Source organism: Copadichromis virginalis, linkage group LG15 (genome assembly GCF_057382275.1).
Source record: "Copadichromis virginalis isolate Kocher_CV1m ecotype Utaka linkage group LG15, C_Virginalis_male_GT1.1, whole genome shotgun sequence".
In the NCBI taxonomy this organism is placed as follows: domain Eukaryota; kingdom Metazoa; phylum Chordata; class Actinopteri; order Cichliformes; family Cichlidae; genus Copadichromis; species Copadichromis virginalis.
Genome location: NC_140632.1, coordinates 30,266,843 through 30,284,052, shown reverse-complemented (window position 1 = coordinate 30,284,052; position 17,210 = coordinate 30,266,843). Strand labels below are relative to the sequence as shown.

The 17,210-nt window shown below is 41.0% G+C and overlaps 3 protein-coding genes across 6 annotated transcripts in view; all 3 read left to right on the top strand.

Moving 5' to 3' along the window:
• Positions 1 to 2,839, top strand: part of fynb (FYN proto-oncogene, Src family tyrosine kinase b) — an 88,725-nt gene extending 85,886 nt beyond the window's left edge. For all 4 annotated transcript variants that reach the window (XM_085432892.1, XM_085432890.1, XM_085432889.1 and 1 more), the window contains one exon: positions 1,272 to 2,839. In XM_085432892.1, coding sequence (XP_085289018.1) covers positions 1,272 to 1,480 — 209 coding nt within the window. In that variant the 3' untranslated portion in view covers positions 1,481 to 2,839. The remainder of the gene's footprint in view (positions 1 to 1,271) is intronic.
• A 4,237-nt stretch (positions 2,840 to 7,076) lies between these two features.
• On the top strand, positions 7,077 to 8,756 carry LOC146692716 (putative G protein-coupled receptor 139). Its single transcript, XM_085433480.1, has 2 exons — positions 7,077 to 7,155; positions 7,747 to 8,756. The coding sequence occupies exons 1-2, from the start codon at positions 7,077 to 7,079 to the stop codon at positions 8,754 to 8,756; spliced, it is 1,089 nt and encodes a 362-aa protein (XP_085289606.1).
• Positions 8,757 to 10,793: 2,037 nt separating this feature from the next.
• Positions 10,794 to 15,722, top strand: traf3ip2a (TRAF3 interacting protein 2a). The gene is made up of 11 exons (XM_085432887.1): positions 10,794 to 10,863; positions 11,020 to 11,126; positions 11,299 to 11,354; positions 11,451 to 11,882; positions 12,666 to 12,807; positions 12,920 to 13,104; positions 13,223 to 13,311; positions 13,389 to 13,457; positions 13,547 to 13,651; positions 13,991 to 14,065; positions 14,378 to 15,722. Exons 3-11 carry the CDS (start codon positions 11,339 to 11,341, stop codon positions 14,522 to 14,524), a joined length of 1,260 nt encoding a protein of 419 aa, XP_085289013.1. The 5' UTR covers positions 10,794 to 10,863; positions 11,020 to 11,126; positions 11,299 to 11,338; the 3' UTR covers positions 14,525 to 15,722.
• The last annotated feature ends 1,488 nt before the right edge of the window (positions 15,723 to 17,210 follow it).

The window sequence follows — 17,210 nt, the reverse complement described above, 5'->3', positions numbered from 1 at the left end:
CATTGAAGTAGGTTGGCATGAAGCATAGTCCACAAATTTTAATAGGCATGAGGTTGGTGTGTTGGGAAGGCCTCTGTGTTAGAACACAGTTTCAACTGTCTGGCTGTCTGGTTGGAGAATTTGGAGGTAGTCCATTATTCCGTTCACTTTGTGCAATGTACCACGAGCCTCTAGCAGCACAACATCCCAAGAGCATGACGCTACCACCACCATGCTTGACACTGTTACAGAGTTCAGCTTTGCCTCATCTTTACTACTACAATAATATCTCTCGTCATTGTGGCCAACTAGTTCAATTCTTTGTCCCATTTGACCATAAAGCTTTTCTCCAGAAGGCATTTGGCTTCAAATTTTAGTCAAGCACTGAGGACAATGACTGTGTGTTTGAGCAGATTCCAGTTTTTGGCAGGTTTCGAGCCACAGTGGATCGTGAGTTGTTCCTAAACAACCTAACCAATGTTAGACCATCAGAATAACTTTTACTTGAGTACAGTTGTTTCAACTGATGATCTGAATCAGCACTTGTCTAGAAATGGCTCCAGAAGACCTTCCCAACTTGTATAAATCTACAATTCTTCGTCGATGTTCACTGAGTTCCTTGTCCTTTCCCATTGTTCTGTATTGGTCAATATAAGGCTGCAACAATGCATTGAGTAACTCAAATAACTTGATTACAAAATGAGGGATTACAAAGAGCGAAGAGATGGGATTAAAGAGATTAAAAAGATGGTGAGCTCAGGTGGAGTCAAAAAAGGGGTTTTCTAGCATCCAGAACAACCAGCTGTAATCAACATTCAAATCTTTACTGAGAAAAAGCCGACAGGAATCCTTCATCAAAGCACCTGATTAACAACCTCCAACGTGAAGAAAAGCAAACTTTGTAGCTGCTTCCATCCACTGCTGTGTGTCTGTTTGATCACCTACTGAAAAGAAAATAAGCAAAAAGAGAAGAACACAGTAGGGAGACCACAGCAGCAACCAACATAAGCATAAGTGCCAGTAAATAGTGAATATTGAATGTTACTGAGGAGCACTTAAGACCGACAACGCACGACATGTTCAGACTAGGCCATGTTTTTCAAAACTTTAGTAACATTATTTTGTAGATTTTGCTTTCTTCAGTTAGAGGTTTTAATTAAACAGATCTTCATTAAACAACCCTTTGCAGATTCAGCACGTTAAGAACTGATTTTTTGAATTTGATCACTGCGTGATCCCAGGCAGAGCTCCCGAGCGCTCTTTCTCACCTGCTTCCTGCATTTAATTTTCAGGTATGAACAACCGAGAGGTGCTGGAGCAGGTGGAGCGGGGCTACAGGATGCCGTGCCCACAGGACTGCCCCATTTCGCTGCACGAGCTGATGCTACAGTGCTGGAAGAAGGACGCAGAGGAGCGGCCCACCTTTGAGTACTTGCAAGCCTTCTTGGAAGACTACTTCACAGCCACCGAACCTCAGTACCAGCCCGGGGACAACCTCTAACCCACCGCTACCACCCCCCACACCCTGTTCTTGCTTTCTCTCTCTGTCTCTCTCTCTCTCTCGGGGTCAGCTCGAGGCCTGGACACGATTAGCTACAGCAGTGCTATATAAAAAACAAAAACAAAAAAACTATGGATCCTTTTCAGCCTGGCCTTTTTATGTTAGGGATGTGTACAGCTTCCTCAGCTCAACTTGAGTTCCAATACAAACCCCCTGACGACACCGCCCTCAGTCTCCGACACGCCCCCCTAGTGTCTGAACTCTGTAAATGCCATAGTTAACAAGGCTGATGGAACTGGGGTTAACTGGGGGTTGTGCTAATGCAGTTCCTTGTATTCAATGTAAATAAGAAAAGCTTGTTTTAGTTTGTCTGCTTCCGTTTCAGATTTTATTTTCTTCTGCACAAAAGTAATAATAATGATAAAAGGAAGTCAAGTACCTGAGGAGGCACAGTTAATCTGTATGTGTATTATACTGTAGCTTCTCTATTATTTTCTAGAGATTGAATTGGAAGGCTCTATATTTTTTTCTCATTTCCTATAAAAGAGAATTCATCGCTTTATTCTCTACTTTTCAGTTACACGTGTTATTGCATAAAGTTTCTCCTGGTGAGCATGACACAGTCCACTTTTTTTTTCTTTTTTTTTGCCTTCCCGTCACAAAAGCTTCTAGTTAGGCTGCTGCTGCTGCAGGTTCTTTTACAAACGATCTGCCACATTTTTGTAAATCACAGCAACGTACAAGGATTTTGACATATCCCTCATTGCTATTTGGGTGAAAATGTTTCTGTCTTTATACCACTGGTGTGTTATTTTGTAGCTGGGAGACAAGAAAGATTTTCATTTAAGAGTATAAATGTCTTTGATTGAGAATCTTCATTTGGAAACAGATCGTGGGGTTTTTCCTCCTGCACGTCCTCCACCCGAGCCTGCAGGATCAACAGGCTGCACCTGAACCAGGACCATCTTACCTCCTGAGCTGCTTCTTCTTTTATGTTTAAGTGACACGATTATATTGAGTCTTTGATTTTATTTAACCCTTTTAGGTGATCCTTCGAGAGACATTTGGAGTATATGATCAGGGGAGCTCTGGACCAGTTCATGTGACAGGAGTCTGAATGTGAAACGCATTGAAAATAAATGGAAACCAGCTCTGGTCTGGTCTGGTCTTAATGCAGATGGTATCAAAGCCTTTGGTAAATCCTCATTTTTCAGTTGTACAGCTAAATGGGTTTTAAGTGTCGCTAACTTCTCTCCTTTGTATCTTTCATTTCCATTTTTTATTAACATGACTCGTTTTGTTAATTCAGTGATTTGGCATTTGGAACTCAGAAAAGACCAATAAACATTTTACACTCTTTCCAAGACACTTATTATGACCAATGCCAGTGTTTTACATGTGTGTGTGCACCTGCCTGAGAAACCAAGAGAAACTGCATGCTTACAGAGCAAGAGAGCCAGTGGCAGCCAGGCCCTACTTTCCCTGTGCCCTCACACAACTTGAAGTGGTCAAAAGGTGGAGCTGAAAAGAGAGAAAAAGAAACTAAAAATAGATGCAGCAAAATGTGACAAATTAACTGCCATGTTAGTACCAGCACAACTGGTAACAAGCCCTCACAGTCACAGGAGGCTGCTGTTGCTAGCAGCAGAGCAGGAGGAGGAATCTTATTCTGGATCTTGTTGTGACATATACTCTAAAAACTAAAGATTTTACAGTATTCCCTGAAAACCTTCATTTGTCTGATAATTTCTTAAAAACATGGATTACACAGCAGTAGCAAATACATTACATTACTGTAGATGTCTTTCTGAAATTGCTGTAGCTAAGTCAAGGATATAATCCGCCTGCTGTTATCCTCTTGAATGAAATGTGCCAACACCGTGGGAGTTTAGTTTAGGTAGCTGCTCTGCTCTATGCCTGATTATCATGTTAATAGTGTGACATTCTCACTGCGTACGATTCTGCCTGGTATGCAGTGAATAACTTCAGTAATCCAACCAGGCTGTCTGTCAGATTCCATTCCTACAAGACTGCTCAAAGAAGTCCTACCATTAAATAATGTGTCAATCTTAAATATGATAAGTCTGTGGGCTATGTACCATTAATATGTACCCCTACAGGCCTTTAAGCTGGCAGTAATTAAACCATTACTCAAAAAGATTTGATCCAGCTGTCTTAGCCAATTGTAGGCCAGTCTCCAACCTTCCTTTTATCTCAATAGTTCTTTAAAGAATTGTTGTAAAGCAGCAACAGAGGAATGGTTTATTTAAAGAGTTTCAGTCAGGTTTAGGACCTCATCACTCAGAAGGTTAAAAATTATCTTCTTATGACCTGTGACAAATAGACCTATCTCTTTGCTTGTCCTGCTAGACTTCGGTGTAGCGTTCGATACTGTTGACCGTATTTTATTACAGAGATTAGAGCAGGCCGCAGGTATTAAAGGTCCTGTGCCGCACTGATTTGAATCATATCTCTCTCCAATAGACTCCAGTTTGTTCATGTAAATGGGGAGTTTTATTCACACACTAAGGTTAATATTGGAGTTCCACAGGGTTCCATGTAGGACCAGTTCTGTTTGCATTATACATGCTTCCCCTAGGTCACAGGTGTCAAACTCCAGTCGTTGAGGGATGGGGTCCTTAAACTTTTGAATGTGTCCCTGCTGCAACACACCTGAATAAACACCTGAGGTGGTAATTCAGCCATTTAATTGATGTTACAGCAGCTCATGAGTGAATAAACATGGTGCAATAAAAGTACTTTTAGAAGTAGATTTTTTTCAAAAACTTACATATATAAGTAGGATTAAAGCAGGGGTCGGCAACCCTAGGCACGCATGCCCGAAGGGTTAACTGATGGCACGACCATAGTTGGACAGGCCATCGGGCATACCAGGCATTTGCTCGGTGGGCCGATGATTTTTTTTTTTTTTTGGAACGGTATAAACAATGAAAGGTGGTGGATTGGCCAGACGCTGGCCGGTGTGTAAAAATAACTCAGTTGTTTGGTGGTGGCTATGGCGGAGCTTCCACAGATTCAGTAACATTAACAAGTGGTGGAGGCCAGCAGGTGGCTGGGGGAGAGGGGAGGCAGGAGGAGGAGAGACCCAAGGCAGCCGACGGTCCGAGTGTCAGGTGAACTGAACTTCAGGTAAGAAGTTATGACCTGCAGTCTATCTGGGTCAGATATAAACCAGGTGTATATCTGAGTGAATCATAATGCAATCATATGGCACACTTACTTCTGAGGAAATTTTAAATGGCACTCATCATCAGAAAGGTTGCCTACCCCTGGATTAAAGTCACTGAAAGTGCAGGTCTCTGGCTCACCAACTGGTAACACTACCATTAATGGCCATTAATGATTATTGCGCCTATGTTTGACAAATCAATGTCTTCTATGTGAAAGGTATCACTTCTTTTCCATGACAACAAATTTTCCAAACTCAGCTAAAGCATTCTGTTTGTACACTGCTGTTTGATTTATTGATCAGTAGGATTTGAAGGCAGAAAAGAGGACAGCTAGTATGAGTACAGTAAAGAGATTTGCTAACTTTTTGGAAAAAAATCAATAAATAAATCAGCCATACAGCTTGTGAAACATCTGTTTAAATCTTGTTGAATTTAATTGGCTAAATTCACAAAAAAGCAGTTTTAGAGTAGCACCACATCTCACCTGATCACAGCCTTATAAAACAAGTTATGTTACTTATTTCTAATTACTTTAATCACACTGTACAGCTTGTCATGGCTAACAGATGGATTCAAGCGCAGACAGCGTTCTGGCAAGCAATAAAGGTGACAAATTATTGACACAAGAGTGAAACCACAGTGATTTATATATACAGTGAGTGGGGCAGGGGTCCAGGGCTCCAGGGGATAGAGGGGAGGAAATCCATGCTCGCTCTTCACTCAGTCCAAACGCCGCCACTCCTTTTCTCACGCACACTCACTTCTCCTCAGCCACTCTCGCTCCAATTTCCACTTATGCCGACACGCTCAGGGATCACAGGTAATGGTGAGTTGAATATATGATTGTTTGTGAGTGGAATTAAAGTTGAGCAGCACCACCATCCAAAATAATTTGCTAATTTTACTTTGGGAGAGTTTAGAGCTTAAAAAGTCAATGCTGCCAGTGAGGAATGGGAGCAGCTTTGATGTTCCATCAATGTGCAACCTACCATTTTAGACGGACACCAGCTGCAGAATCAGTACTACATTCAAAAGGAGGGAGGCACATCTTTTTAAAAAGAAAAATCTGCCTTGAAATTTTGCAATTTAGTTGAGCTCAGCACTGCAATGGTAATATGCAAAGCACACAATAATGTCCTAAAGTGTATTCTCAAGTTTTCAAAATTAGAGAGACAACATACTCAGAGGAAGTCAAAGGAAAAGTTATGTTCCAAAAAGCAAGGATTAGGACAAAAAAGGAGATGTAAATGTGCCTGTGTCATCCAGGTCATCGTAGTCTAAGGAGCTTGGAAACGTTTCACCTCTCATCTGAGAATCTTCTTCAGTTCTAAGACTATAATGGTGGAGAGTCCCAGATTTAAGATGTAAATGTGTTAGAGGATAAACTTGTAGAGTAATTGTGATGAGCAATTCACTGTAAATTTACAAATATTATCAGAAATCTCAGAGTTTCATTTCAAATTCATATGACTTTCTATTTCAGTGGAGCTGTCCAATGAAAAGGTTTCACAAACCTGCATAGTGAGGAAGAAATAAATTCTGTCTATTTTTCTTGCTTGAAGTTTTTTCATTCAAAACACACGAGTGGGAGGGGGGTCATTTCAGTAACTTAATTTGGTTTGTAAAGGCGTGTGTTATAAGTGCTGCCAGAAATGAGCTTCCACTGTGTAGGAAAATTCCCTTCAACCGTATGTCAGGTGGTGTGACTCCCCCCTCCCAAAGCCTTATTGGAGCAGCAGGTGGAGCTCCCTCAGCATCTCTCCTTCATATTATCAATACCATTGTCTTTGTGGACTCATAACCAGCTGGGATGCATCTCTGTGGAAAAACTCCCCTTTATGTGGCAACTTTATAGCTAAAAGGAGCACAGCAATCACATCCTGCAGAAACTAGGTAAGTCTAATTTAGTTCACTTTAATAGTAAAGACTGCTATATTCATACAGAGTTTTGAAGCTTCTAAAAGGTAAAAAAGGATGAAAGAATAAAGCTATATGTATGGTTCTGTATGTCATCAAGATTACAGTGGATCCCTAACTTCTCTCAAGTAACACAGGGCCGCAGACAAGCAATTTCCAAGTGACAGAGATTTGAAGAAAACATAACTTTCTTCAGAAACCATTAATGCTTTGTTTTAGTTACACCCAGATGAAACCCACCTTACACAGTAGGCCAGCTTTCATGTAGAGTTATTTTGAGTTTACAACAAAGTAGCCTACAAAATGTAAATCTATTTTTAGCAGCTTAAACTCAACAGTTGTCATCATGTACAATATGTTATCCTAACAGTTACACCTAAAACTTTCCAAGTAGGTCTTAAAAAGCTGCACAATGTGACGCCCTGAACATTATTTGTCTTACTGTACATCCAGTGGTTTTATTGCAGGTATTAGCATGTGAGCAAACAATGGAGGGAGCCACTTTATCCATCTTTGTTACTATCCAGAAGATCTACTACCCTTTACTTTGTGTCATCGGCATTCCAGGTTTGTATTGCGTTTGGCTTTCCACGATCTATCAAGAATAATGGACATCAAAATATAACAATGCACAAGACAAGTAGAAATAGAAATATGACATTGCGTATTTAGCTGCGGACGAGGATTAGGGCCACTGGAAAAAAGAAAAAGTGGGCACATCTTTTTTTTCTTCTTCTCCAGAATTCTGAGAAAAGTTAGAATTCTGACTTTAATCTCAGAATTCTGAGAAAAAAGTCATCTGAATTATTTTTTCTCAGTCTTCAAGCCTTTGTCGCGTCGTTGTGATGTAATCGGCCTACAAATGCGGCCTCAGGAGGATGTAGCCTCTGAATTTGGACACAGCTACTCTGTAACCAACAACATTAGCTAACTGATGTATGCTAGCTACCAAATCCTTGATGGAATCCATGAGATGAAGTTTCCTAAATAGTTCCTGAATAGTTAAAAATGTGTGAAAACTGGACATCAGATTAATTTTGCTACTTACTGTATCTTGTGGATGTGTACAATATCATATGCATCCTTAGTTTTAGCTTTTATCTTTGACCAAATGATCAATAAACGAGTGTGGGCCTGTGTTCCTACTCTTTGTTCTAGGAAACCTCTTCACATTCTACATGATCTGTTTCCGTAATTGTGGGATGTCCAGCACAGCCATCATCTACCTCAGCTGTCTAGCTATTGCTGACATTTTCTACTTGGTGTGGGTAATTCTTATTGACCTAACTCTCGCCTTCTGGACCCTGCAGCCCTTCTGGCACTCTTACCCCTGGTGTAGCATTCTGGGATTTTTGCAGTATGGGTCACTCTACAGCTCCTCTTGGATTGTGGTGGTGTTCACCATCGAGCGTTACTTGGTCCTCCGCAGCACGGCTGTCAAACAGCATTTGTCACAAACTAGGGTCACTAAGCTTACCTGCATAGCTATTGTGCTGGTATCCCACCTGGTCTCTGTGCCTCTGGCTTGGATCAATATTGTCACACCTGTGAACCTCACAGTGGATGGAGAGAACATCACATTGCCCAGATGTCTATACCGCAATGAGACCTACACTACTGTTATAGTGTGGATAACTACATTCCTCTCAGGAGGAATTCCAATCGTGTTGGTTATCATTTTCAATTACCTCATTGGGTACCATTTGTGCAACGCCAGTAAGCTCTTCACTAAAGAGGAGTATCGTGTCATGCAGGGTAAAAGCACGAGGGACATGTTGAGGAGGACCATTCTCCTGCTGGGAACCGTCTCTGTGGCTTTTGTTGTGCTTAGCCTTCCTCGTTTTGTCACGTATTGCATCTTGAGGACCAACTACAATAATGAGAATTTTAATAGAAATGACTACAGCATTCCAATCAACGTTGCCGGAGACATTGCCAACATGCTGCAGAACCTGAACTCCACCACAAACTTCCTACTCTACTGTATGGTCAGTCGCCGCTTCCGGCAAGAGCTGGTCCAGGTACTGACTTGTAATGAGAAGGCACTTGAACTGGGCTCTGTCCTCACAAATACTACCATGAAAGTTTTTTCAGTGGTGGATCATAAGGCTTCATATTCCAGCAACCCTGTGTCTGTGGTGCTAACCAGTTTAAAACCTACAGAATAGAACGAACCGTGAATCAAGCCGTGAATCAAGGTACACTTACCTACTTTTATAGGCTGTATCCCCGGAAACTCATCAACTTCGATATTAACCTAAAGCCAGAATGATGTGTTTGGTTGGTTTACACAGGTAGAACAGTATCAGCATATACGCAGAAGAAAGAAAGATTGAAATACCTATGTTGGTGTCATGGCTCTCAATACATACAACAATATTAGATTGCAGCAAAAGCCCAAATTGGACAGATGGATGACCTGCTCTGAAACACCTCAACAATTTCTTGATTGCTATGAAGTTATACATATGTCCCAAAAAGCTGAATCCAACAGATAAACAGATATTTTGTGAATTAATGCCACAGATAAGCCTCTATTTCTTAAAAAAAAATTATGACTGAGATTTAAAATTTTATTTTGTATTCAATATGACCCAAAATGAGTGACTGAGCCCATAAACTTAACCTCTCAAAACGTTTTCCTTCTAAGTCAGAAAGCCATTTTTTCATGGACTTCTATGGGACTGGGAGTACTTTTGCATTCACAGCTATCGTCATCAGGTGGACTTGAGACAGAAGGCAGGTTTAAGGAACTGCATATTGGCTGAATTTTTCCAACCGGGGTCCTACGTCTATGTTTTTACTGTATGTGATGCCAACATATAAAGTACATCTACTGACATCGTCACCAACAGTCACTGGTTACTAAAGTTACATTATTAACCCAGAAGGTTGATTTTGGGCACTCTTGTTGTTTTAAAATCAACCTTCTGTACTACTGAAGGGTGTACTACCAAGGAAATAAGTCAGGCTTTCTTTGTATAAGCTGACTTGACAAAACCTAAAACCCCAGTCAGAGATGAGAGATATCACGCTATAATTTCTGCAACTTTCTCTGTTGAGGCGGCCTTTCTTTGCTGTGTCATATGATCTTTTTCCATACAAAATTATCCCTATGAATTCTGCCTATCATTCACAGTAGAGCTCTGGAACTTTAAAACTGGCCTGTACCTTAATAAAGGCGATGTGGAAATTTAGTTTGTTGGCAGAAGTTAAATCAATTTTATTGATTGACAGGTGCTCTTTGTGTGTGTTCTGCATTCTACTAACTGCGCTGTAAAAGAGCAGCAGATCAGAATCAAGTATATGAACATTTACACATTTTCTGCATCATCAGATGAATATTCCAGCAACATTGTGACGTTTGTACAGCTGCGCTTCATTTGCAATATCAGTGAGGTACAAAAGCCATGATACAGAGATACAATTTAAATTCTAATATGCAAAGAAAAAAAATCATATGCAAGTCCAGCCGTTTGTAAAAAGAAATCCTGAACATAACCCACTCCTGTTCAGGTTAAATTACCACAATTTTTTAGTCAGGTAGAAAGAAAGCCACTTTCATGACAAACAACTTAAAACAAGACTTTCTTGCTAACCTAGTAATCTAGCTTAATGACACACCCCTCTTGGTTTCTTCTTCCAAGCACAGGAATGACCAGTGTTGAACATCAGAAAGAATGCAAGTTTAAGATATTAAACTAGTTCTCTTTTCAGACCCAGAAGTTACTGCATTTTTTCCCATCCACACAAAAACATGGTATGCATTTTGCTCAAAGAACCATTATATACAACCTTTTGCCCGACTGTGGGCCTTTGTCAATACAGTTTATTTATAAAACAAAAAAGGAAAATCAGACTTGGGTGTGATATGGATCATGTCTAGTTATGAAACAAAAACATGTTCTTGTTTGATGGCCTTGAAAATGCGTCACTGTACCGTTTTATACATGCTGTAGTATATGTTCTTTACCTGTCAAGTCCTGTGTATCCTTTTCCCCCCTGCTGCTTCAATTTCATTGCTTCACAATGTGTGATGAAAACAAAACATGACACCTTTCCAACAAAACAGTTGAATGTGGCTAGCTGCAGCCTGCCTACCTGGTTGAAGAAGCAACCTGATTGGCAGCCCTGGAGTTCACGCTCCACACCTTTTGCATAAATGGGTCACGAGACTTCCAGGATTTGCATAAGACAGGAAGGAACAAGCAGCGGGAATGTTTCCTGTTTGCCACAAAACAGGTTTGTGCTGAGGCTGAGCAGCTTTAAGCGAAGGTAGGTGTGAAAACACATTGGCTTTGTTCTTTAACTTGTAATGTCAAACACCATGTTAACTTTTGACTCTTTTTTTTTAGTTATTGTTTAAAAAGAAATACCTGGCATTGCTTTTGATGAATGATTCTGACCTTTGTACTTGTTTGTCACGATCAGGTTACGCTTCAACCCACCTGTAGAGATCCTCCGTTTTCACTTGTTTCAGTGTGAAAAATAAAAGAACACATGAATACTTCTACCGAGAAGCGTTTGCCATATTAAGGGTAATGCTTTTCCCTGTGGTTCTAGTCTCAGTTTGTAACCGCCATGTTGATTTTATGTAGGGCGTTTTGCTGTGTGTGTGTGTATGTGCGTGCGTGTGTTTTTGTGTGTGTCTGTCTTTAAGGTGCCATGTTGCAACAGATTATTTTAACACTGCTTTCATTTTCACCACAGAGGCCAAAGACACTTTTAATTGGTAAAATAAAATTAAAAAATGGACCCTTATAAAGGTAGGAAGGCACAGACACAGAGCTATCAGCTTGCCAAAAATGCCATTTTAAGTGAAGTGAGTAAAAACCTGTTGATCTTTTCCTTCTTGCTTTCAGGGCCTTGTCCCCATCATAGCATTCCTGTTGAAATGGGTGAGACTCTGGACTTGGAACGGCTCCCCCCATGTGAACAGTGTAACGCACACACAGAGACCGTCAAAAGGCTAGAGGCCCGTGAATTTGAGCCTCCACAGCGGGCAGCACAACAAGTGGGCTTGAGTAAATTCCCTGAGAACCAGTATAAGCACCAGTTTCGCATTAACTCCCCAGCAGCACCACTCTCGGGACACGTGAATGCCCCATTCATGGAAGATTTTTGGCATGTTAGCCTAAGACAGAAAGTGCAGTATAAGCAAGACCCCATAGGCCCTTCAAGCCAGCACCGGAGCCACTCTGTGGACGATGCAGAGTACTTGGAGCCCCCCCAACCGCTCAAATCGGACTTCAACAGCATCAACTATGTTAAAATGCCAATTCCACATATGCCATGTGAGTATGTCAGTGAATTACCACTGGATTGTTTCATTTAAGTAGATCTGAAAAATTATCCAATATTTACACAGAACACCGTAAAAGAGGTCACAAATTAAAGGAAAAATAATCTGCACCTTAATCCCTTACAATGTCTCAGTTTTTGCTGACATGTTTGGAGTCCACAGATTTACGTGGAAAACAAAAAAATACGTAATCCATAGGTTTCTCTACTGTTTACTGAAACCTTTCAGCATAAACAATCACACCCACAACTTTAGGCCTGTGAAGAAAAAAAAAATAATCCAACCAGGTGAGCAGGAAAACAAATTCACACAGAAGTCAGCGCTGTTGTGCCACATTGTAACAGGCTGTAAAAATGTTAAGCATTTTAAAATGGGATTCTATAGGGACTGACAAGCTGGTGAACTGTAGCTTTTAGCTTCCTTTTTCAGCCCTGTTTGTTGATACTGTGTCATAGGACACTAAAACACCAAACTCATGCCCACTTTAAGACATCTTTACTTTGCGGCTGGCGCTCAATAACATGGAAACATCGAGTGTCCCATAACAAATGATAACTATAATTGGTCATATTGTGACTATGAATTTGACATATGATATTGAATGTCACTGAAAAAAATTGGTTGTAGGCAGCAATCATTTAAAACCATAATTTTAGCACTCAAGAACAAACAGTAAATGTGCTATTGCATTCCAGAAGCAGGACAATCTGCATCTCATTTCTGCTAAACCATCTGAAAGAGGAACTTATGTCTGCTCCTCTGTGTCTGTCTGCAGGCCACATGCCAATGCAGGGAAGCTGTCTGAAACAGCGCGCGTGCTGGCCTCCAGCAAACCTGCGCGGACGCGATAATTATTGTCATCAAGACCCGGGTTACCCAGCAGCCCGACACCAGGAGCCTCAACCTCACCAGAAAATGTTTGTCATTATGATCTACTAATTCCAGCATTGGTTCACTGGTGGAATACTTTCCCCAATACCGTATGTTGTGAGTCACTCTGTGGTCATTTCTCATCATTTCCCTCCACAGGAATCTCTCTCAAAATGGGCAGCAACTTAAAGGTGCTCTTAATGGTCACTGTGGTTCTGCGCCTCCCTATGCAACACCTCCTCTAGACGTGATGCATGAGGTCAGCGTGGGTTGCTCCGACCTTGCAGGCGCAGGATCAGGCACGAAGGAGATCAGGAGGACCATCAGTCTTCCTGAGGAGTGCAGTAAGTCCCACCATGTGCCAAAGCATGCATCATTCCCTTCTGTTTCATGTTTCCCTTCTGTTCAGGATAATGACTGATGGGTTTTTTGTTTTCTGTTTTTCCCCTCCCTCATTGACAGGAAGAGTTTTTATCACATATTCAGTGGACATAGCCAAGGAAATGTTCATGTTTGTTAAATTTCTCGTGGACCAAGGTTTTAGACCCTCAGTAAGTCCATCAGCCTTTGATTTCCCGCAGATGCTCACTCCACTTCAAATGTTCTCACTCGCTCTGCCTTTCCTCAGCTCGACATGTTTGACAGTTCAATCCGAAGCATGGGTATCAACCAATGGATGGACCGTTTTCTGAATGATGTAAGTGTGACGGCTGAGTTTGATTAGGCAATTCTTCAACTCTTATCACAGCTGTGCTGAAAAATTGACAGTGAGGATTGTTTTGACAGAAATCAGTGCTGATCATTGTGGCCATCAGCCCCAAGTACAAAGCGGATGTGGAAGGAGATGGAGTCGATGAGCATGGCCTGCACACAAAGTACATCCACAACCAGGTAAATGGCCTCTTAGGAACTGAGAAGCAAATATTTTCTCACAATGTCTCCCTCTTGTGGCTTTTCTGTATCATTATAGTACCTCCTCTCACATTTCAATTGCATGGAAGAATGAGGAAATACCTCCCAGGAACTGAAAACAGCCGTTCCTCCCAGATTCCTCACTGTGTTAGTGTGCCAGAGCAGAGTGCAGTCAAATTCTTCTGCTTTCTGTCAGAGCATCAATCACAATGTGTAATTGTGTCAATGTTAGGTGACAAGGAAAATACATTTTGGTTGAACTCATGAGTGAAGCCTTTGTTTAGTTCTATCACTGACTATCCTTTCACAATGGCACAGATTCAAAATGAGTACATCCAGCAAGGCTGCCTGAACTTCAGACTGGTTCCTGTGATGTTTCCCAATGCAGCCAAGGTAAGACTGATCAACACATGATTGGGGGGACGGACGGGCATGTCTTTGTGATTTGTGTGAACTGACCCTTTAATAAACCACTCACCATCACCCCGCATTGGAAGCATAAGTAAAACCTATGTGAGGAAATAAAACCCTCCAAAAAAACTGATTGAAAAGAAAAGGACAAATAAAGTTTACAGCTTTGCGTAGACTATAAACAGGAAAGAGATGAGGGCAGTTAGGTTCCAGGTAAAAGGCCCATGAATCCAGAGGATTACGTACATTGACTGTGCATGTTAACCCACGGCTACCCCTCGTATCCTCTTACAGGCTCATGTACCCAGCTGGCTTCAGAGTACCAGAATCTACCGTTGGCCCCAGGACACCCAGGATTTGCTTCTGCGTCTCTTGAGGGAGGAGCGCTACATCATCCCACACCGGAGTGCTGACCTCACCCTCACGTTCCGTCCTGTCTGAGAGCAGTAAAAAGAGGACTGGGGACAAAATATGTGGCATAGTTAAAATTGTTTACTTTACCCCAGATTTACTGATCTTTTACAGTGTTCAGTTATAAACAATCAATGAAGTGGCACGTTTAACCTTTACAGGTAGATTAAACGTACTTGTTTATTTCTGACAAATCTGCTTTTACACTGGCCAATCAGAGCTTTTGCTGCTACTTTGTAGGTTTCATTTTGGTTTCTTATTCTTTCCTTAATATACACTTCAAATGAATTTAACCAATATTTGTCTACAAGAAGGCAGAAAGGCTTTTTTCTAGCTTATTATATTAGAAACATTAGTACATATCTGAAGTTGTGATTTTGTGCATGTGAAAGATCTGGCTTAGTCTTCACCAACACTTACAAATATCTGGATATTCAGCCACATAATTATTTATCTAATCTATTTTTTTCCTAACAGTGTACAGTTAAGTGCTGGGCAGGTACAGTGCTTTAAGAGTAATCTCAAAACTGAGAAGCATTAGTATATTTTGAGAAGTGTGTTTATTTTAAATATCTTTCAGCTCACAAGGCAACGCAGGCCACTACTACTACTAATGATAAAAAAACCTATATAGAGATAGAGAGATATAGAAAATCAACCAAAAAAGGAGTGCTAAGTAGGACTGTTAAAAAAAAAAAAAAAAAAAAAATTCTGGATGTAAAATTGCAAAGCATTTAGAGAATTCATGATCTAGAGTAAATAAGTATCACTAACATATTTCTGTACATAATAGAAAAAGCTGAAAATTGATATTGAGCGGCTATGATTTTCAAGACTTGATTCAGCGGTAGACTGCATGGGCTAAGGATTTGTTCTGAAAGAGTCCGTGGATGTGATATCTGACTGCATTTACAAATGCACGTTCAAAAACCACGCAAACGCACAGACCACCACTATGATCCAGGAATACTTCTACCCTCTGGAGTAAAGATGAGAGTGAACATCCTGCTTGTTATCAGCATGCAGTTCAAATGCCAGCACGTATGATGGTATGGAGGGCATTGGTCCGCATAGCACCAATGCCTGAACTGTTGAGCAGTTGAAATCCTTCATTAAGCAAAGATTGTAAAATATTTTGCTTTCACAGCAACATGTACTCCTGGGTCTCCCCCAGTAAACACAGTGTGTTGTTTTTAGAAATGTACAGTAAAAAAATTCTGTTTCAGTATTTGATGTTGTCTTGTCTTCATTCATTACCACCAAACCATGCAGTTTTTAATATATATTTTACATGGCACAGCTTTCAAGGAAATAATGTAGAAAATTAGAGAAGGAGTGTGGATTGAGGAAAGAGAATCAAGGAAGTGCAGAGAATTAGTAAGGAGGAAATAAGGGCGATGAATAAAAATGCATTTGGTCCAAATACCTGTAGAAGTGCTGAGATGTCTACAAGAGATGGAAAGTGATTTAAACAAGACTACTTAACACAATCTGTGTTCAGCATGAGAGCATGTCTGAGGAATGGGGAAGAACTGGTACTGATTTTCAAGCTATGCAGGGATAAAGTTGTTGAGCCCTGCCATGAAGCTATGTGAAAGCGTTGTTGAAACTAAGTTAAGAAGAGAGGGGATCATCAACAAGCCTGAGTGTGGTTTCCTGCCAAGAAAGTGCATTACACACATAACATTTACTTTCAGTCAGGAGGTCAGGAGTGACAGAAGTATGTAAAGATGGCGCACAACATTTATGAAGACGGTAAAACAATGGTAAGGTGTGCGGTATGAGTGCCAGATGGGTTCGAGTTGGGGGTGGAATTACATCAGGGATCAGCTCTGAACCCTCCTTGTTTGCAGTGGTGATGGACAGGCTGATAGATGAGGTCAGACAGGAGTCTCCGTGGACTATGATGTTTGTAGGCAATGTCTGGGAGAGGTGGAGGTATGCACTAGAGAAAAGCAATTAAACTGAATAAAAGCAAGACAGAAATCATGCAGCTGAGAGGGAGAGAAGTGTAACAGTGAAGCTACACGGAGCGGAGGTGTCACAGTTCTGGGCGTTTTGACCCAGTATTTTGAGTTTTCATGTTTTAGTTTGATTTTGTATTTTTGGTTATTTTCTTGATATATTTGATGATGATGTTCTATGTTCCGGCTTATTCTGGTTTATGTTTAGGTCTGCCTGTGTTAAGTCTGTGTTTCTTAGTCTGCGTCCTTGTGTATTGTTTCCTGTTTTATTTTGAAAGATTGTGTCTTATGTCAGTATGTCCAGCTTTGCTCCTCCTGTCTTGTTAGCCCCAATTTCTCCCAGCTGTGTCTCCCTCCTGTTTCACATTGCCTAATCACCTCAGTATGTATTTTAGCTCTGTGTTTTTCCCTGCCAGTTGTTGCATCCTCCATGTTTGTTGTGTGCGTGTTCATCGTTGTCTGCCTTCAGGTTAGAGTCATTTGCGTCTCCAGTCTAGTTAGTTTAAGTTGTTGTTTATGTATCGCCAAGTTTGTCTCACCAGCAAATAAAGCTGCCGTTTAAGTTAATGTTTTGTCTCCGAGTCCTGCACGTGGGTCCAGCCACTAACAGCCACACAACTCATCGTGACAGGAGGTAGTGAAGGTGGATACATTTAAGTTTGAGAGCCAAAGCAAGGGGTGTCAGGGTGGGATCGGTGACAGAGGGATAGCAGCGAGACTGAAAAATGTTTACATGATAATAATGAGACCTG

Bases quoted from the DNA above. Each gene is read 5' to 3' on its own strand.
- LOC146692716 (XM_085433480.1), top strand. From the start codon at position 7,077: ATGGAGGGAGCCACTTTATCCATCTTTGTTACTATCCAGAAGATCTAC. The intron at 7,156-7,746 runs GTTTGTATTGCG...TCTTTGTTCTAG, and splicing joins TTGTGTCATCGGCATTCCAG to GAAACCTCTTCACATTCTAC.
- traf3ip2a (XM_085432887.1), top strand. The intron at 12,808-12,919 runs GTTTGTCATTAT...TTCCCTCCACAG, and splicing joins CCTCAACCTCACCAGAAAAT to GAATCTCTCTCAAAATGGGC. The intron at 13,652-13,990 runs GTAAATGGCCTC...ACAATGGCACAG, and splicing joins CAAAGTACATCCACAACCAG to ATTCAAAATGAGTACATCCA.